Here is a 21,517-nt window from a genome sequence, read left to right as displayed (position 1 = left end):
AATGTTCTGAACTTACCAGATGGCATCATGCAGCCTGAATGCCCACTCCTACCACTGACTAATCTCTCTCTGCTCTTACCTCTGAAACAACAACTCAGTCCTACAGTTTATGCTCTTGTTTAAACGTTCTGCATCTATCCCTGTTCTCAGGTGTTCAGACTCCCACGATTACACATTTAACCATCATTGTTTGGCCACCTGTTGTCTATGGTTTCTAACCCTGTCTCTGTTAGTTATATCAGTTTAGTAGGGGGCAGCATGTGGTTTGCATCTCATGTGGTGCTGAGATTCCTTATAGGGATCTGTGTGAGTGTTTTTTTTACCCATGAGTCTTCCTAGCTTCCTTTTAATTTGTTTTGGACATTAATCTTTTAAAATTTGTTTTGTAATAAATGTATGGCAATTTTTCAGAGAGACTGATATGTTCAGTGAATTGGGCAATGAGATTATGTTCTTCTACCCCCAGCACAAAAACTTAGTCCAGGGATTCTCAAAGTGTGGGTCAAGACCCCCAGGAAGGGGGTTAGGAACAGCTTGGAAGGGGGTAACAAAACTCCAAAGAACTAGATTCAGTCCCTGGAATCACCAGGTAGGTCTGGAGAAGACCCCCGTCTAAAACCCCTGAAAGCCACTGCCGATAAGTATAGGCAATATTGAGGTAGAGGGACCAACTTTCTTACTCTAGGGCTGTGGTTTTCAAACTTTCTTGGAGTTTGAAACTGCAGTAAGTCCTTACGGGGGCAGGGGGAGGCAGGGGGGAAGGCAGGGGGGAAGGATTGCGCTGCTCAGGGGGCTGCAGGGGCTGGGATGCACTCACCAGCCCCTGCAGCAGCCTGTTGGGGTTGTGGGGAGCCCTGCACGAACGTCTGCAGGGCTCCCCAGCTTGCAGAAAGTGAAAGTGGAGCGATTGCAAAACCAGAAGTGGAGTGCAATCGCTCCACTTTCACTTCTACTGACCTGGGCTGTCCTGCAGAGGCTCGTGCAGGGCTCCCCGCACCCCAGGATGGCTGCTGCCTACTCCCTGCCTCCTCGTTGCCCCTGCCCCTTAAGGGGAAAGAGGCCAGGGCCCTCAGTCAGTCTGAAAGCCTCTGCTCTAGGGGTTCTCAAAGTGTAAGTCATGACTAGCTGTAGCTTGCGGGATAGTCACATACATTTATCTGTTTTTCAGGGGTTGCAATAACATAGTTTAGGAACTCATACACAAACCCTTTTGCTTCTTGCCTTTAACCATGAGTAGGCTAACTAGGACTTTCAAAGCCTGGATTTAGATCCTGGTTAGAATGGGTACTCTGGTTAGCATTAGCTGTGGTTAAGCCATGTGCAAAAATTACCTTTAGCATGGTTATGGACAGTTGATAAAGGTGCAAAGGAAGTTGTGTGCATGTGGGAAGGGGGAACAACTTACGCAGCCTCATGACATGATCCCACTTACTTAATCATAACTCAGTGATTTGGGGGATACCAGCCCAAGTAGCCATGAAACTATCTTAGAATTCTGAGCACATCAGCTTTCATTTACAGAAAAACATGCATTTTAGCCCTTGCAGTTATAAAGATAAGGCTGAAATTGTGAGGGTAGTGTATTTGAAATTCACAATAAGAGAAGACAGTCTTAAATATGTGTTCTCTTAACGCAGGGCTTTTCAAACTGGGGTGTCACGACGCCCCAGCCTGTGAACCCTGGCATCTGCCCCCTTAAGGGGCGGGGACAGTCTGGAAGCAGGGAGGAGGCAGCGGCCCCTGCTGCCGGCCCCCGTCCACACAAGTACTTAGTGGCTCTCAAACTCTCCCAGAGAGTTTGAGAACCACTATCTTAACATGTCATGATTTGAAGAGGTTGATCAAGTTTTGGGGCTCGAAATGCTGAGTATGTTGGTCAGTCATGCTTAGCAGGAATATCTGTTTAGTCAGATACTTATTTAAAATATTTATATGCTATTTTTCTTTCACCCACCAAGGGGATTCAGGGCAGCTCACAAATCAAAATGATACAATCAGAATATCAGAAAAAAGCAAAAGGAGCAAAACCGCAGCACCAACAGAGAGAGAGTGTGTGAGTGTGTGTGTGAGAGAGAGAATGTGTGTGTTTGTGTGTGTGTGTGAGAGAGAAGCTGCTCAAAGTCCTGGCAGAACAAAAACATCTTTGCATATCTGTGAAAAGCAAGCAGGGTGGGGTCTGTGCAGATGTCTGCCATGTTGAACTGCTTTACATTTAACGTGCTTTTGCAAATTTACCATATAAACATAAAATATTACTTAGCAGTGACCCTCTAGTTTGTCATATGCTTTTAAAATGGCTGTTGGGGCTAAATCAGGTGTCTAAAATAAAAGGATAATGCCTGAGAAGTGTCAATTTTGTGACTAGCTCTTCTTACTAGCAGAATATGAGGGGCAGCGATAAGTGTGTCTATTTTGTTTTCAGGGAGCCGAGCTTATGTTCTCTTGTCCCTGAGCCAACAGGATGGCATTGAGCAGCATATGGATTTTGACAGTCGTTATACTCTCTTGGAGTTGTTTGCAGAGACTACATCCTCTGAAGAGCACTGCATGTCCTTTGAAGGGATTCATCTTCCTCAGGTACCCGTTGATCTGTTTGGCTTTGATATAGACCTTATGGTCTCTCTTACAAAAATAAGTCATTCAGTGTGTTAGGTGGTTCTTCATAGTCTCTGTGCAGTCTTGCATAGTGGAGTTTACTTTGGATGCTTTCTGTTCTCTGTCAAGCATTCTGCCCATACTCTCGAGTGGAGAATCCCAGTGCACAGCCATGAGTCTTGGGCAGAAGAAGAACCCTTGTTCCCTCGGTTCCTTTTTGACTGCCACAGTGTCAGCATCATGAGCAATGCTTTCCTTGACCCTCAGAGCTTTTTACCTCGGTTTTCACCTTTATTCTGTATCTCATTTGTAGTTTTAAAGATAGTTTTTAATGGTTTCTAGGTTCATTAGTCCAACCTCATTGTATGGAAGCATAGTCGCTTTTAAAAAGTATCACTTCTGGGGGGGAAATATCTCCCTGCTGACAGGCAGAGATTGGACATTCCTGTGATCAGCATGATATTGGGTTGAGAGACTGTAGAGGCATTTGTCCTCCCTTATGTGTGATAGACTGAGGTTGTCAGTGCTGAGCTGGGAACATTATCTCAGAATTGACACTCAGTGTATCACCAGGTGTATCCATCTCCAAACTGATTATTGTACCAGAGCCCAAGAGCCTCGCATCATTGCTCTGATTGGGCTTCATTTTGTAGATGAAGTGTCAATTTTGAGAGAGCTTTTCTGTCCCCTTATTCATTTTGCCATTGTAGGCACTCTCTGTGGACCTGGTCGATATGGGAATGGGGTTCACTGTTGCTATTGCTGCTCTCCTGGTAGTACATAGGCCAAGAGAACCATCATCAGTTGTAGTTTCTGTGTCACCTGTGGAAACAACAACCACAATTGAGTCCCACATGGTCCCCACCTCAGCACCAACTACCTTAAATACTGCCTATAGTAGTAAAATTTTTGCCTAGTAATCAAGCTCCAATTATCACTTTGCCTTATCTCTGGGTCAATTAGAGGGCGGAGCTTTTCAACTCTGAAAAGTTTCATTTTTTGTTCAAGGGGTCATTAGAAGCAATGCAGAAATAGCAACTGCTGGGAAATTCCAGCCAAAGTTAACCATTTATTCCCCTCTGTTCCATTTTGCAAATGCTGTTGCATTTCCATAAATTGTACCTTTCATATTAGCATACATATTACATACATATTGGCAACCTTCAGTCTCGAAAGACTATGGTATCACGCTCTGAAAGGTGGTTCTGGCACAGCGTCTAGTGTGGCTGAAAAGGCCAATCCGGGAGTGACAATCCCTTCCACACCGGGAGCAAGTGCAGTCTGTCCCTGGTCTGTCTCCCTGGCTATGGGCCTTCCTTCTTTGCCTCTTAGCCTCAGACTGTTGGCAAAGTGTCTCTTCAAACTGGGAAAGGCCATGCTGCACAGCCTGCCTCCAAGCGGGCCGCTCAGAGGCCAGGGTTTCCCACTTGTTGAGGTCCATCCCTAAGGCCTTCAGATCCCTCTTGCAGATGTCCTTGTATCGCAGCTGTGGTCTACCTGTAGGGCGCTTTCCTTGCACGAGTTCTCCATAGAGGAGATCCTTTGGGATCCGGCCATCATCCATTCTCACGACATGACCGAGCCAACGCAGGCGTCTCTGTTTCAGCAGTGAATACATGCTAGGGATTCCAGCACGTTCCAGGACTGTGTTGTTTGGAACTTTGTCCTGCCAGGTGATGCCGAGGATGCGTCGGAGGCAGCGCATGTGGAAAGCGCTCAGTTTCCTCTCCTGTTGTGAGCGAAGAGTCCATGACTCGCTGCAGTACAGAAGTGTACTCAGGACGCAAGCTCTGTAGACCTGGATCTTGGTATGTTCCGTCAGCTTCTTGTTGGACCAGACTCTCTTTGTGAGTCTGGAAAACGTGGTAGCTGCTTTACCGATGCGCTTGTTTAGCTCGGTATCGAGAGAATGAGTGTCGGAGATCGTTGAGCCAAGGTACACAAAGTCATGGACAACCTCCAGTTCATGCTCAGAGATTGTAATGCAGGGAGGTGAGTCCACATCCTGAACCATGACCTGTGTTTTCTTCAGGCTGATTGTCAGTCCAAAATCTTGGCAGGCCTTGCTAAAATGATCCATGAGCTGCTGGAGATCTTTGGCAGAGTGGGTAGTGACAGCTGCATCGTCGGCAAAGAGGAAGTCACGCAGACATTTCAGCTGGACTTTGGATTTTGCTCTCAGTCTGGAGAGGTTGAAGAGCTTTCCGTCTGATCTGGTCCAGAGATAGATGCCTTCTGTTGCCGTTCCAAAGGCCTGCTTCAGCAGGACAGCGAAGAAAATCCCAAACAAGGTTGGTGCAAGAACACAGCCCTGCTTCACTCCGCTTCGGATGTCAAAAGGGTCTGATGTGGAGCCATCGAAGACAACAGTGCCCTTCATGTCCTTGTGGAAAGATCTGATGATGCTGAGGAGCCTGGGTGGACATCCAATCTTGGGGAGAATCTTGAAGAGGCCGTCTCTGCTGACCAGGTCGAAAGCCTTTGTGAGATCTATGAAGGCTATAAAGAGTGGCTGTCGTTGTTCCCTGCATTTCTTCTGCATATCAGTGGTGAATACCATATCAGTGGTGGACCTGTTGGCTCGGAATCCACACTGTGATTCTGGATAGACGCTCTCTGCAAGTACCTGGAGCCTCTTTAGTACAACTCGGGCAAACAGCTTTCCTACAACGCTAAGGAGAGAGATGCCGCGGTAGTTGTTGCAGTCACCCCTGTCACCTTTGTTCTTGTACAGCGTGATGATGTTTGCATCCCTCATGTCTTGAGGTACTCCACCTTCTCTCCAGCAGAGACAGAGGATTTCATGCAGCTCAGTGACGATGATCTCTTTGCAGCATTTTAGGACTTCAGCAGGGATGCTGTCTTTTCCAGGTGCCTTGCCAAAGGCAAGGGAGTCCAGGGCCACGTGAAGTTCTTCTAGGGTTGGTTCACTGTCAAGCTCTTCCAGCACAGGCAGGCACTCAATGTTGTTCAGTGCTTCTTCGGTGACTACATTTTCTCTGGAATATAGCTCAGAGTAGTGCTGCACCCAGCATTCCATCTGCTGCGCCCGATCCTGGATGACCTCGCCTGTGGCAGATTTCAGAGGGGCAATTTTCCTCTGTGTTGGACCTAGGGCCTGCTTGATACCATCATACATCCCCTTGATGTTGCCCGTGTCAGCTGCTATCTGTATCTCGGAACAGAGCTGGAGCCAGTAGTCGTTAGCACATCTCCTGGCAGTCTGTTGGACTTTGCTACGAGCAGTTCGGAGGACCTGCAGGTTGCGCTCACTGGGACAGGCCTTGTATGCTGCTTGAGCTCTCCTCTTTTCCTCAATGACTGGTGTCAACTCCTCAGAGTGGGCTTCAAACCAGTCTGCCGCCTTGTTGGTCTTCTTGCCGAATATGGACAAGGCGGTGTTGTAAACGGTATTCTTGAAATGTTCCCATCTGTTGGATGCGTTTGCGTCGGCCGGGCCTGGAAGAGATTCCTCAAGCGCTTGTGCAAATTCCTCCACTTTTCTCTGATCCCGGGTCTTGCTGGTATCAATGCGAGGTCTTCCTTCCTTTCTCGTGTGATACAGTCGCTTTGTTTGCAGTTTCACTCTGCTGCACACCAGGGAGTGGTCAGTGTCGCAGGCAGCACCATGATAACTGCGTGTGATCTTGATGCTGGGAAGGCTGGAGCGTCTGGTGAGGATCAGGTCGAGCTGGTGCCAGTGCTTTGATCTTGGATGTCTCCAAGAGACTCTATGTTGGGGCTTTGTGTTGAAGAACGTGTTGCTGACACAGAGACCGTGATGACAGCAAAACTCTAGCAGGCGTTGGCCTTTTTCGTTCATCCTCCCAGTGCCAAACTGACCTAAGCAAGTGGGCCATGAACTGTTATCAGCACCAACTCTAGCATTGAAATCGCCGAGGATGAACAATGGCTCTTTTACAGGAATTTTCTTGACGGTGGCCAGGTCATCATAGAATTTGTCTTTGGCTTCTGCTGGAGACGACAGAGTCGGTGCATAAGCACTGATGAGAGTGACAGGTCCTGCTGATGACTGGAGCTGCAGGGACAAAATTCTTTCACTTCCCACAGTAGGTGGGATGATGGATTTCAGCAGGGTATTTCTGACCGCAAAGCCAACGCCATGTTCCCTGGTTTCGTTTGGTGGTTTTCCCTGCCAGAAAAATGAGAAATTTCTCTCCTTGACAGATCCGGAATCTGGCAGCCTAGTCTCTTGAAGGGCGACGATGTCCATCTGCAGTTTGCTCAGCTCCATGTCGATGACAGCTGTTTTGCGTGCGTCGTCTATTTCTTGCAGGAAATATTAGCAAAATGTTTGTAATTAATAATACAAACCCATATCTCCTCTATATGAAACCCAGACTTCATGTATTTATCACATTGTTTTCTCTTTTTATCTGTTTGAAGAACAGAAGACTGCCTTTGCACTGTTTTGCACCAGAAGTGTGCTGAGAAATTCAGGGTGATTGATCACTTTCCATATTATGTTTCGGCTGTTTTACTGTGCTGGTTTTCAATCACTGGTTCATAGATGAATTATTGACCAAAAGCTGGTATTGGTGGGGCTTTCACAGCCAACTAGCTACCTTCCTTCCTGCCTTGCTGGCCCTACAAAGCATTCTGGAGCATGACCTGCCTTTTTCTGCCGTTATGCCATTCTTTTTCAAGTACCCCTAAAGGTCCTGTTGAGTGCCCCTGAGAGTACATGAATCCCAGGTTGGGAACCACTGTTCTACTGGTATGTTGTGTACAGTGCACAGATAGTGTTTACAAAAAGGTGGTGAAGGCCAGAATTTAAAAAGAATAAAAATATATCTTACGATCTTTTACTATGTTTTTAATAAATTAGAGACCGTACAATTCTTAGGTAACTATTAGTGGTAAGTTATTTTTCAGGATCTGGCCTTGGGTAAAATCAGTCAAAACTATAGTCAGACACCCTCCTAAGTTTAACCCCTGACTTATCTGATGGTCACAGAAAATTCCATGATTTTTTGCTCAGAAAACCTGCCCTCAACTTATCTGTGAGATCAACTTATAGGCGAGTGTCTGTGGTAGTTTCCTCTCAGCTGTGATGCTGATTACAGTTTCATCACATACAGCATTGACAGCAATACTGTCAAGTTCAACATCAGTAGTCCTCTTTGTATTGACAATGATGTTACCTGCTGCCATTGACACCAGCAGCCTCTTTGACCTTTCTGTCCTCTGACTTGATCCTGAAACCAGATTCAGAGACATCCACTTCTGTTGTGTCTTTAGAACCTTCGCTTTACCATCAGGTGGAAAGTGGAAATGCATGACATCCCCTCTCACAGAGGGCCTGAAGATATACAATAAATACATCTTAGAGATAAGGTTGGAGCAGCCTACAGACTAATATTAAGTAGAATAATAATGACTGAGGTGATCCAGGAACCCCATCTAGTGTGGAAGTAGATGTTTGTGGGTTTGGAGAATATCCAACTTGCCAAACATGATCGTATTAGACCAGTGATGGTGAACCAGTGATGGTGAACCGGTGATGGTGATTAGACCAGTGATGGTGATGGGTTTGGCATGCCAAAAATTTGGAAAATGCCAATTTGACTCTGTTGGCATGTCTTCCCCTCCTCCTTGAACAAAAGAGAAACAATTCTTTACATATTTACATTTATTTTAAAAAATACAGTCCAGTCATGTGCAGTGCTATGTTTTATAATAAAGAAATGTCAAATAATTTAAAAAACAGAATATGAGTAAGACAAACTCAGTTTTTGGTAGATGTTGGTGAATGCTGGCGTGTCATCCAAAATGTCTTGGTGTGTCACCTTTGACATGCGTGTCATAGGTTCACCATCATTGTGCTAGAAAAAGTTCATTGGAAACCAAGAATAGCATAAGATGATATTAGACCCAACTAAACAGAACTAATTAGGGGACAACATTGTTTCCTAGCACTTAGCTATTCTCTTATATCTGTTTCAGATTCCAGGGAAGCTGCTGTTTTCTCTTGTGAAGCGCTACCTGTGTGTCACCTCCCTCATGGACAAGCTCAACAGCACCACAGAACTGGGAGTGGAACGTCAAGACTGTGCAGCCCCCAGTACAAACTTTGGGGAAAAAAGCCGGGTGCAGCGGGAGTTTGATTTCAGCATGGCCATGGCTAACCTCATTTCAGAACTGGTGCGGGTTATGGGTTGGGACCGCAGTCAAGAGAGAGAGCCTCTTTTCCTGAGGGAGATGCAGCCTCGAGTTGTTCGATCTATCTTTCAACCCAAAGGTCCCACTTGTACTGCTATTCAGGTACCTGTGGTAACTCCAAAGCCTTCACCACATAAAAAGCAAGCACAGGGATTCTTGACTTTGTCAGACTTTTCCAACCGTAGCAGCTATGTGGAATATGTGCAAGAGAATCTGAAGCCAGGAATGACTGTGCGCATGCTGGAAGACTATGAGGAGATCATTGCTGGAGATGAGGGTGAATTTCGCCAGAGCAATAGTGGGATGCCACCTGTACAGGTATGTGACTTGGGTGGGGAGCAAAAGGTGTAGCAAAACAGGAAAGATGAAACTTGCATGATTTTTCCTTCTGTGTTGCACCTTGTGATAGAATTTTAATACATTTGGAGCCTCTGAAACTGTGGGTTTTTTTCCCATTCCTACTTGCACAGACTTAATCCTAGAATTGAATTGCCTAGAAAGTTAAGGATGGTTTTATAAATTGATATATGCTTTTTATTAATGGCATGATGGCTGCAGGCCCAGTGGGTGGTTCCTGCAAAATGCCTCACCACTTTGCACATCTTTAGATGTAATCAGCGAACTGTAGGGGTGTAAGCAAACCGTCCATCATTGTTGAATCTGCTATCTTTGGGCAAGAAATCCAGTAAAGAAAGCACCCCCGGGAGGGAATTACTTAGTCTCTTTTGTCTTAAACACTTCCAGAGGTAAAGATGACTCAAATTCTCAGGGAGGGGGCCAAAGAGGACAAAACTAGTTTATCTTTTGCTTTTGCTACTTTTGCTTTTGCTATTGCTACTACCTATTTCACAGCAGCAGTGCTTTGGATGGTCTCTATTATTTTGTTCCCCAGAAGCCCCATTGGAATGATACTACATGGGGGTGAAGAATGTTGGCTGCCAGCAAGAGGCTTTCATTGCCACTGATAAATCTGCCATTTTGCATCCCCTCCCAAAATTGTCAAAATGACAACAGATGGACTCAGATGGTCTTGTTCTATTTCCTAAGCAATTTGTCTTGCTTCCACTGTACTGTTTTAAAGCTGGGTGGCTGTGTATAGTAGCTACTTGGAGCTCAGTGTTCTCAGATGTCCAGTGATGGCATATAATGTCTTCACTGTGCATCCAGAAACTCCACTGAGCGGCTATGCAGCTGGTAAAGGAGTCCATGCAGCAGCACAGATGCCTTAGGTTGAATATAGCTTGTTGTCCTGGCAAGAGCCAGCAGATTTGGACTCAGCTTGGAGTAGGGACTTGTTCCTGATAGTTCATAGTCAGGACCTTTCCCCTGCTCCTTTGGGGGTATAGTTCCACAGTGCCAAATTCTGACCATAAACTTTGGCAGGAGTGTAGGAAATAGTTTGGGGAGGAGGGCCGACATTCACAACCCCTCACTTGCTTTTTTGTTGCACTATTCACTGCCTTCTTTCAGAGCTTCCCCATCTGCATTTTTGGTGTCAGTTTGTGAAGAATGCAATGACATTCAGCCAAATTAAAGTGAGATAATTGCATTCTGTTGTCCTGAAAGAGTAAATGTTTTATGTCTCATTTTTGTAGCATTCCCCTTTCTCCAGTAAGGAAGTTGTCCATGGAACATGTCCTCCTCAGTTGGATTCAGTCCTAATTGTTTTTCTTTCAGGTCTGTTAACCCAAAATGAACTAGCACTTCTGGGTCATGAAGCTATGTTGGTGATTCATGGAGTTTATTGCTCTGTTTGGCAGCTGTTATTTGTTTGAGTGCTCTACTTCTGACTTTCGTTCTGTATCACATTTTTACCAGTTTGTACAAGCCCTGTAACATTTTATTCTGTATGTCTGACAGAATTTCTTGCCCTGCCACTATATCTTTCTTGGCAATTATAGTTAAATATTGTGCATCTACTTTTTTTGTTCCACCAGTACAACTTCTGTCATTTATTTAACTTATCTGATGTCCTCAGTTGACCTTTAGGAATAACTTCCTCAGTCAGGTTAATGTTTAGGTTCCTGGTTATGACTGGAAAATATTTTTTAAACGTGGTATGTGTTTGAAGGTTTTCTCCACCCTCATTTTGCAGAATGGGAAGAATAATTCAGATTCTTGAATCCGGTCTCATTGTGTTTGAAATTTACTGACTGACTTTTAGACATCTGCTCTGCATAGGGCTGTGTCAAATTTTCAAATTCCTAGTATCAGGATCTGATTTCAGAATACCAGGTACTGGTTTTATTTTCCAGTCCTAAAACCATATTAAAAAAAACACAAAAACCATTCTAGCTAAAATAGTTTTATATTGTAACCATGCTTGGGAGGTTTAGGCTGCTATTGTTTATGCGCTTTCTTGGGAGTAAATACAATTAATGGTATGTACTTCTGAGTAGATTTGCATTGGGATTGTACTGTTGGGCTAGAAATGTTTCTGATTAAGTGATTTGAATTCTGTGTTCTTTCAACCTAGATAGGGAAATAGGAGGCTGCTTCTACTATGATGTAGGGTTGTATTTAGGTACAGCCCTGAATCATCTATTCAAGTGGTTCCCAAATTTTTTCACACAGGGACCCACTTACCAACTCGGGGCCCAATCCCATCCAGTTTTCCGGTGCCAGTGCAGCTGTGCATGCACTGTATCTTGTGGTTGGGCAGCGGTCACAGAGGCCTCCTTAAGGTATGGGAATATTTGTTCCCTTACCGTGGAGCTGCATTGTGGCTGCACCGGTGCTGGAAAATTGAATAGGATTGGGCCCTCAAGCCTAGGTGGGGGGGCTGTGTTCTGGAGTATTTGTTGAGCTTTTGATGGTCCACATTCATCGGATCTGGACCATCCTGGTGGCCTTGCATTCTCTTTTGCCTGGCCTTTGTTAGTAGCCTAGTCATGTTTGCTTAAATTGGCAATTTTCAGCCTTTTTTATCTCATGGCGCAATGACAAGCAGTAAAATTGTCAAGGCACACCATCAGTTTTTGACAATTGACAAGGCACACCCATTGACAGCAGGAGCTCACTTTCCCCAGTGGCCTTACTGACAAATTACCCTCCCCCAAACTCTCGTGGCACACCTGCAGAGCATCTGTGGCACAGCATAGTTGTTGAAAATGGCTGGCTTAGGCCCCAAGTCCTAATCAATTTCCTTCACTGGCATAGCTGTTGCAGGGGACCGTGTGCTGCACCATGCAGGTGGGTGACGCTCACAGAGGCCTCCTCAAAGCAAGGGAATGTTTGTTCTCTTACCTCGGAGCTGCATAGCCCTTATGTCGGTGCTGGAAAGTGGGTTAGGATTGCGCTCATAAAGGCACATTTGAGTAAACATGCATGTGTGACTCAATTTTGCCTTTCACAGGACTCAATATGTTTGTCAACTTGGGAGGGAGACTTCCTTATCGAGTGTTTTTGAGGCCTACATTCCATTGGGCCTACACTACCATTCTGGTAGTGTTGTGTTCCTCTTCGCCTGCCCTTTGAAATGGACTGAGGTGCGGTCACCTCACTTACTCATGAGTAAATGTGCAGTGCAGCTCTGTTTCACGTTCCATAGGGATCAATGCATTTTCCTTGTCAACTGTCAGCTTGTCGGTTTCATGACCAACCACTGGTGTGTCGTGACCCACAGTTTGGGAAACACTGATCTTATTCACTGTCCAATTCATAAGATGCTGAATATCCTTCAGAACTTCATGACTGACCTCTACAGAATTCTTCTTCATTATCCTTTCCAATTTTGAAATGTAATAATATTAGGTTAAAAAAAACTGCAACACCCTATATGGAGCTTGATACACACACATAAATAGGTAAAAACATGCAAAATTCTCACTTAGGATGGAGGCTGATTGGGGAGAGATGTACAGAAGTAGTGCATGCAGGACATGAGGTTATGGCATGAGAAAGGGTCAGCTATGTGTCTTTTTTTTGTAATAGAGATTTATTACATTAATTATTTATAGAGAAGATTTATGGGTTGCTGCTTTTATTCCTGGCTGCGGGTGGTCCATTCTCCTCCCTCTCTGGTGGTCTTTGGGGAAGTGTTTCCTTTTTTTACTTTTTTTTATTTGCTTTTAATTAAAAAAAGTGAAGATATTACAAGTTGTGTGGCAGGTGCAGAGATTTCAAACTACATTTCTTTGTTCTACTACAAAAGTATATAAAAAATTAGTTATCAAATCTTAAACAATCTACACTTATTAAAAAGTACATTTTCAACACAAAAAGAAAAATGAGAAAAACATAAAAGTTAAATCCCCTATCTACTCATCAAATCCATTGATTATTTGTCCCATTTTTCCCTCAGTACGCAGGAAGTCCATAAATGGTTCCCAATTGTCCATAAAAGTTTTTACTGACTTATCTTTAAACAGAATTTTAAGTTTATCCATTTCTGCCAAATCCAATACCTTTAGCCACCATTCTTCCAGTAGCTATGTGATGTTTCTTAAGGAAAGCTTGTGTTCACAAATATTTTTCTGTAGGAATAAATACATTCATCATTGAATCAGTGAGTCTGATGAGTAAGTTTACCAGATGACATATGAAGCAAGTTGCTACTTTTAGCAGAAAATCCTGGGCTTAGCATCTAGTTTATTGCAGCTGAGGGAGGCGGTGATTGTGAGATTACAATAAAAAAACTTGATCAAATTTTCTTATAAAATATGAAAAACAAGAGAGAGTTGGAGATTTCTAGTATTCAGGTTATATCACAGTAACTAGCAGATTAATAAGCACAAAAGAAAAAAAATTCTATTAAGACAAAATCTGATCCACAAAGGAAACATCCAAGACTTTAGGACTTGGGTGAAAGACAGGGACAGGTATACAGTGATTGAATCTGTGGAATTCCTGTTGTCTTTTTGTGATCTCATACTGGTATCCTCTGTGCTGCTGACAAGATTACAGGTTTATTTGCATTCTGGTTTATTTTTTCTCTCATCACTGTACGTTTGATTTAGTAGTTATGGCTCCATTAAGACAAGGGGAGCCATCCTTTATTAATTCTGATGTATTCTGATGTATAAACTCGTAATTGCAAGTTTTCAGGGGCTGATTGCCTACCATGTAATTCAATGACTTGAGCTCATATCTCTCCCCTTCCCAATTCCTGGCCGTAAAGCCAGAGAATAGGAGGCAAGTTGGGAGGGGCAGTTGGCATTAGCATTGCATCACATAGAGCATAGTGCTGGAGACAGCTGCTGTCACATCTTTTCATTCTTGGAGGTTTTAGACCTGGAGCCTAAAAACTTCATGCTTACCCTCTGTGGCATATGAAGAACAGCAACCTAACTTTCTTCATCTTCCTTTAAATCTCAAGATTTATAGGAAGCTGGACATGAGAAAGGGAGATTTATACACAGCTTTTATAGGGTTAGAGTGGGTCTGTTCTGTGGCACAGAGAATTGCCTGATGGTTTGGGAGTAACTTTTACTCTCCATTATTAATGAGGCAAGTGACTTATTATAAGGCTGCATCACTGAAATGCAAGTTTAAAATTCTGTACTAGTTTTGTATCGTTGCATAGAAAACAATTATTTCTTCAGTTACTGTATCATGTTGTTTTCTGTATTACACGTGTGAAGGGTCTTCTCATATGTAATTGAGTTATTCTGATAGAATGCAATGAGATTAGCCCATAATCCTTGGAGCAACCTTGTCATAAAACCCTCCATCCACCTGCTCTGGTAGTTGGTGATAGAACCTCTCTCTTTCTCTCTCTCTCGTTTTATTTTTTGCCGTACCCCTTTGGGCAGTGGTAGCTTCAGAAATGGTTGAAGCTCTGATTGGATCCCTCATGCCTGGCTATTGCCAGTCATAATCTTTTTTCTTTACAATATACCAGGAAATTACTGTATAGTATGTTGTAGCTCATTTCCTGGCACATTGTAAAAAATAAAAATGGTGGTCAGAGGAGGTCAGAGCATGTCTTAAAAAAAAAAAAGCTCAAAAAGAGACTCCTTAGCTGCATGCCCATATACTAATTCAAAGTCACCAGTGGCAACCAGATGAGTGGTCATAAACAGGACTATGTTGGAGAGAACAGTTGCTCATACAAATAATGAGGGCTGTTCTATAAAATCATGGAATCTGATTTTCTGGTCTATAATTATGTTGTCTTTTCAGAGCCTTGAATTATCTAAAGTGTAAGACGTTTCTTGTCTTAGTTTATGTGTGTAACCTCCAGTAGTCCCAAAGCAATACTTACTCACTGTAAACAGCTTTTCATCCCTTCCCTTGGTAGTTGCAAGTTTATCTGTCATCAAACATCAAACCTGTTGTCACCAATCTCTGATCTGATAGCCACTGATACATTCTGTAATATGAGGAGATAAATCCAAAGCATTTGCTAAGAGAACGAAGTTTGCAAATTAAACAAGTTTGCCTTCAATTCGTGCTAAAATGATGGCGCATGGGCTTTCTCACAACAGAATTTGGAAGCTATAAATGTCTTGACCCCCCCTTATTTTCACCAGTTGACCTGACTAGTGGCCTTTAAGTGTCCACCAGTGAGACCTGAGGCATAAACTCTGGTTTCACAGCCCAGTCCTAACCTGTGCTGGAACAGGCAGGCCAGCTGGTCTATGCTGTATCCAGCACAAGTTTGAGGGTGAATGGAGCGCAACTTAAAGTAAGGGGACTTATGTTCTCTTACCCCAAGTAATGCCTCAGCCACTGCAATGGAGCTACTTGGATCTGCACCAGTGTATTGCTGGCACAGATCCAAGCAGCCCAGTGTAATGTCAGGCTGCTCAGGAGGGGCGTTAGGATCTGGCCTGAGTGCTGGAGGCCAGTCTCACCCCCCGCCTGGGCAGCCCACTTGCCCACCCCTTGCCCTGAAATGTCCCAGTTTTGCCCTCCCCTGCGCTTTCCCCAACCCCATGTGCCAACTGCCCTCTGGTGGCACAAACTCACTGGGTCCATAGCTGGATCTGGCATGGGGAGGTTGGCACGCATCGTCACACTGGCCTCTCCAACTTCCTCTCCAACTTTACAGCACATTCACAACACCTGGAAGACAGTGCAAGTGAGCCCAGAAACGGGGTGTTGGAGACTGGCCGGTAGTTGTCTAACACAGTGGAATCCAGGGAGGACTTCTTCAGGAGGGGACGAACCACTGCCTGTTTCAAAGCACATAGCAACGTCCCCTCCATCAAGGAAGAGTTGACCACCCTCCCTGTCCACTCAGCCAGTCCACCCCAGGCAGCTCTTATCAGCCAAACTGAGCAAGGGTCAAGCAGGCAGGCAGATGGCCTCACACTCCAAAGGAGTCTGTCCATATCCTCAGGCTGTACAAGCTGAAAAGAATCCCACAACACTGGACAAGCAGTTGCCAAGGGGACATCATCAGACATTGTCAATGTGGCATCCAAGTCGTGACGAACCTCACATGACGAATATGATCGATTTTATCTGCGAAATGTTGTGCAAACACGTCACAGTGGCTGACTGTGTGTTCCTCCTGGTCTACTGGAGGGGCCTGATGGAGGAGGCCCTGCAACACATGGAACAGCTCTGCTGGACGGTTGTCAGCAGACGCAATGGTAGCAGAGAAGAACGATCTCTTCGCTGCTATCACTGCCGCGGAATAGGCTCTGTAATGAGCTCTACTCCGTGTCCGATCGGATTCATCCCATGTTTTCTGCCACCGTCGCTCTAGATGTCTGCCCTGCTGCTTCATCATTCGCAGCTCCTCAGTGAACCAAGGAGCCACTCCGAGTTTGTGACATGGCAGAGGTCGCTCCGGAGCAATCTCATCCACTGCCCTGGTCATTTCCCCATTCCAGAGGTCAACCAGGGCCTCAGATGAGATGCCAATCTTGGCAGTGGGGAAATCCCCCAGAGCCCTCAGGAAACCTTCAGGATCCATTAGCCTCCGGGGGCGGACCATAGAAAACGGTTCCCCGCCTCTGCGGAGGTAGGAAGTCGCAACAAGCCTAAACCTTACCAGGAAGTGATCTGTCCATGACAACGGAGTGATCTTGATCTCCTCCGCATCCAGATCACTGCCCCTGTGCCCAGCTGTAAACACCAGGTCCAGCACATGTCCTGCAGAATGTGTTGGGGCCAAGATCTTTTGGGACAGGCTCATGGTTGTCGTGGCGGCCATGAAATCCTGAGCTGCACCTGCTGCAGGGGCCTCGGCATGAACATTGAAGTCCCCCAGCACTAGTAGGTGGGGGGACTCCAATGTTACCCCCGAGATCACCCCGGTCAGCTCAGGCAGGGAGATTGTTGGGCAGCAGGGCAGGTGGTACACCAACAGAATCCCAATCCTGTCCGGCCCTCTCAACACAACATACAGGCACTCAAACCCAGCAAACTGCTGGACAGGGCACCTGGCAAGGGAGATGGACTCACGATAGACCATTGCAACTCTCCCTCCCCGTCCCTGCAATCTTGGCTGCTACAACACCTGGAAACCTGGTGGACAAAGTTCCTCCCGCCATGTCCAACCAGGTCTCCGTAATACATACCAGGTTGGCTTTCTCATCCAGGATTAAATCCCGGATGATGCAGCAGCTTCAGATCCAGGGACTCACTGCCAAGACCACCAGGCATCCGAGAATTGAGAGAAGGACCAGAAAGAGAGAGGATCTGCCTATGATGAACTCTCCTTCTCCTGTAATGGCCTGTCCAACCCCCACCGCCATATCTCCCCTGGCCCGTCACTCTCTTGATAGTGGTGCCCTTCCCCTGAGATCCCTCCTAAAAAGAAACACATATGGCGAGGCCCACCTTCTGGGACTGGCCTATACAAAGAGAAACCTAACCTATATTCTATAACCTAACCTAGAATTTTGTTCATCATTGAAAAATTGAATTGAATTGAAAAATTGAATTTTCAGTTTTCCTACATAATTACTCTTGCTGCATATTGCATGTGCTTCTGCCAAGTTTCGTCTTTTGAATTTAAGTAAGAATATTCTATCTGTAATTATACAACATAAGATTTGGGTCACTCTTAATTCTAACAATATGTTTTGTTTGTCTTGTATAGGTTTTGTGGCAGTCTACAGGCCGCACCTATTGGGTTCACTGGCACATGATAGAGATTACTGGTTCTGGAGAGCAGCCTGAAGAGGAGGCTGCCCAAGAAAAAGTATCCAGTCTAAAAGAGAACCTGAAACTACCTACAGGTGAGGTTAGGGACACTGTGCATTTATACATGCACACATGTAGCTCTCATTTTGCATTGCATTTTTATGTAAATACTTTTTGCTGTTTTTACTGTCATACCACAGGTGGTGTGACAACTCTTTTTAGGTATATACCGTACTTAGAAAAATAATTGGGGGGGGGGGGAATTGCCCAGCTGCAGAGTAAGAGCAGCCTCTTGGTTTTCCGGGGAGCTGTGGACAGTGAAGCAGCAGGGCAGATGTCTAGAGCAATGGTGGCGAAAGACTTGTGCTGACCGCATACAAGCTAGAGCTCATCTAGAGCCTATTCTGTGGCAGTGGCGGCAGCTAAAAGATCATTCTTCTCTACCGCCATTGCATCTGCGGAGAATCGTCCAGCTAAGCTCTTCCGTGTGGTTCATGGCCTACTCCATCTGGCCTCCTCCATTGATAGGGAGGACCACATGGAGGCTTGCTGTGATGAGTTTGGAAAGCACTTCGTGGACAAGGTCAATCCGATCTGGCACGACTTGGATGCCACATTAGAAGTATCTAGTGATATCCCTGGGGCATCTGTCTATTCTATCTTGTGGGATTCTTTTCAGCTTGTAGAACCTGAAGCGGTGGACAGGATTCCCTGGAGTGTGAGGTCATCTTCTTGCCCACTCAACCTTGTCCGGCATGGCTAATTAGATCTACCCGCGGACAGATCCCAGAGGGTGGTGCTGGGGGTTGCTTGTTCGGCATCCTAGCCTCTTAGATATGAGGTGCCACAAGGTTCCATTCTATCCCCCATGCTGTTCAACATCTACATGAAGCATCTGGAGAGGTCATCCAGAGGTTTGGGATAGGGTGCCATCAGTATGCTGATGACCCCCAGCTCTTTCTCTCCTTTCCTCCTGATTCTGATAGGGCAGTCAAAGTTCTGGATCATTGTCTGGAGGCATTTGGGAGCTGGATGTGGGTGAACAAGCTGAAATTAAATCCTGACAAGACAAGGTTCTCCTGGTCCCGAAATCCATGACTCGGGTATTGGACTATCGTCCTGCTCTGAATGGGGTTGCACTCCCTCTGAAGTAGCAGGTTCGCAGCTTGGGGGTGCTCATGGATCCACAGCTGTTCCTGGATTTCCAGATGGCAGCTGTAACCAGGGGAGCCTTTTCTCAGTTTTGCTGATTTGCCAGCTGCAACCATACCTGGAATGCTCAGACTTGACCACGGTGACCCATGCCCTGACATCTAGATTAGATTACTACAATTGTGCTCTAAGTGGAACTGCCTATGAAAATAGTTCAGAAACTGCAGCTAGTGCAGAACACGGCTGCCTGTGTGGTTGCTGGGGCTTACCGGTTGTCGGGCTGTTGCTTCAGTGACTACACTGGCTTCTGGTTCATTTCTGGGCTGAATTCAAAGTACTAATGTTGACTTTTAAAGCCCTTTATGGTTCAGGTCCAGGGTATTTGAGGGACTGCCTCCTTCCATATAATCCTACTCATCCTCTCAGGTCATCCAAGGGGGCCCTTTTAATTGTGCTGTCACCAGTAGAGGTGAAGGGGATGGTGGCAAGAAATAGGGTCTTCTCAATGGTGGCACCCCGCCTGTGGAATTTCTTTCCTCTGAAATTGAGAACAGCTCCCTCCGTGGAGTCCTTTTGGCAGTTTCTCAAGACCTTTTCATTTAGGAAACTTTTAAATGCTGACATGGGGGGGGGGAGCACTTTTTTATGAAACATCTTTTAATCAGTGATCCAACTGTGTTTTATTGCTTTTGTGGTTTTAATAATAATAATAATAATAATAACAGGTATTTATATACCGCCTTTCCTGGTCTTTATTGAAGACTTTATTCAAGGCGGTTTACATAGGCAGGCTTTTATTTAAATCCCTTATTAAATAGGGATTTTTACAATTGAAAGAAGGTTCTTTCTTTCAAGAACCACTACATTCAAGGTGTTACATTCCGATCTGGCTTCTCATTCTGGCCTCCATCCTTCCACACTCGGAGCAGATGGAAATAGCTCGGCTTCAGTTTGTCAGCTGCTTCAAGGTTGCATGGTGCCGGTGGCCTCGAACTGGCGACCTTGTGGATGTTATCTTCAGGCAGATGGAGGCTCTACCCTCTAGACCAGACCTCCTGCCCTTTAAATGGTTTTAAATGTTTTAATGTTTTTAGCACTGTTTTTATTGTATCAACATATTGTTGTAAGCTGCCTTGAGGGCCCTTAAATGGGGTGGAAAGGCAGAGTACAAATCTCTTAAATAAAATTAGTCACTCTAGGACTGTGATCTATGAGATGGAGGAAGGTATTGCATTTTCCTTCCACAGCATTTTCCATTTTTGCATAAAACAGCGTAGTGCATATACTAGTGGAACAGTGAAGGCTTTTTCATGTGATACATTTTTCAAGTGTGTTTTCCCAGTGGTCTTTTTTCCCATGGAATAGGGTGGGCAAACTGTTGCAGGGAAGTGTGAAATGGCAAATGGAAATGGCTAACTTTTCACAGATGCTTAGGAAAGTGTGATTTTCCTTGGTTTGCTTTAGAGATTTAAAGTCTATTAACTTTGGATTAGGGCATTCCTTGGGAATGAATTTTGTGTACGTAATGTGTTGCCCACACCACACTCTTTGATTTAACTACAAGAATTTCACAGGCAATCAAAACTGAGGGTCAGAAAAGTTTTTCCCAAACTTTATGGTGGTTTGATATGAATTTGGGATGCCTATTCAAAAAATGGCATCTTTTTTGCCCTATCACGTCTAGTTTTGGAGACAAGGCATAGCCTCATTAGTGAATGGTTCAAGCAGCTTCCTCATGAGGAAGCCATGGTGTAGGCTTCCTCATGAGGAAGCTGCTTGAACCATTCACTAAAGAGGCTATGCCTTGTCTCCAAAACTAAATGTGATAGGGCAAAACGGATGCCATTTTTGGAATCAGCACCCCAAATATACCCAGGCATTGATGTAATGTTTAAGGAAGCAAAATGTGTGTTGGTATGTGTAATTTTTCATGGGCTCATTCTGAAGAAGTGACATTAGCAGGGGTGAGGTTCCCTAATAATGTGTAATGTTTGTCCTTCTTAAAACATGGGGTAAGAACTCCCTGTCGAACATGGTAATTGCAGCCAGTCTCAGCATCTATGTAGTTCCTTATGACAATTCTTGCTTGCATTGCATCCATATACCTATGTAAAATTTAATAGTGATTGTCATGAAGGTGGGCTTTCCCTGTTACAACCTCTGAGAGAGGTGAGTAAGAAAATAGGGGATGAAGAATGAAGGGATGCTGTGCTTTAAAAAAAAAAGATGCCGAATTCCTAAGATCAGGATTGCATTGAGATGGAACTGTCTTTCCTGTAAGGTCCAGGTTGCAGGGAAGTGTGAAACTGGTTGAAGAAGATGGAGATGTTGCAGGACTTCCCTGACAGTGAAATAAAACTGACAATTTAGGTACCAGTGTGGAGAGTTACTGCTCTGGGAACCAAAGGGGAGTAACCCACCAGGTGACCTATTATCATTCATTCATTCATTCATTCATTCCACCTTTATTGGCATAAACAATCCAACAAGAAAACAAAATTAAAACATTCAAGGTAGCCACCAATCATTAATCAGGCAAAGAAAT

The 21,517-nt window shown here is 44.8% G+C and overlaps 1 protein-coding gene across 1 annotated transcript in view; it reads left to right on the top strand.

Moving 5' to 3' along the window:
* The window catches only part of LOC136648637 (cullin-9-like), a 74,819-nt gene that overhangs the window by 18,007 nt on the left and 35,295 nt on the right, over nt 1-21,517 (top strand). The window contains exons 3-5 of the mRNA XM_066624763.1: nt 2,423-2,577; nt 8,563-9,096; nt 17,777-17,915. Of these exons, the coding sequence (XP_066480860.1) occupies nt 2,423-2,577; nt 8,563-9,096; nt 17,777-17,915 (828 nt within the window). The remainder of the gene's footprint in view (nt 1-2,422; nt 2,578-8,562; nt 9,097-17,776; nt 17,916-21,517) is intronic.

The sequence above is a fragment of the Tiliqua scincoides genome, chromosome 1, assembly GCF_035046505.1.
Source record: "Tiliqua scincoides isolate rTilSci1 chromosome 1, rTilSci1.hap2, whole genome shotgun sequence".
NCBI classification, from domain to species: domain Eukaryota; kingdom Metazoa; phylum Chordata; class Lepidosauria; order Squamata; family Scincidae; genus Tiliqua; species Tiliqua scincoides.
This window is presented reverse-complemented; position numbering and strand designations above follow the sequence as displayed.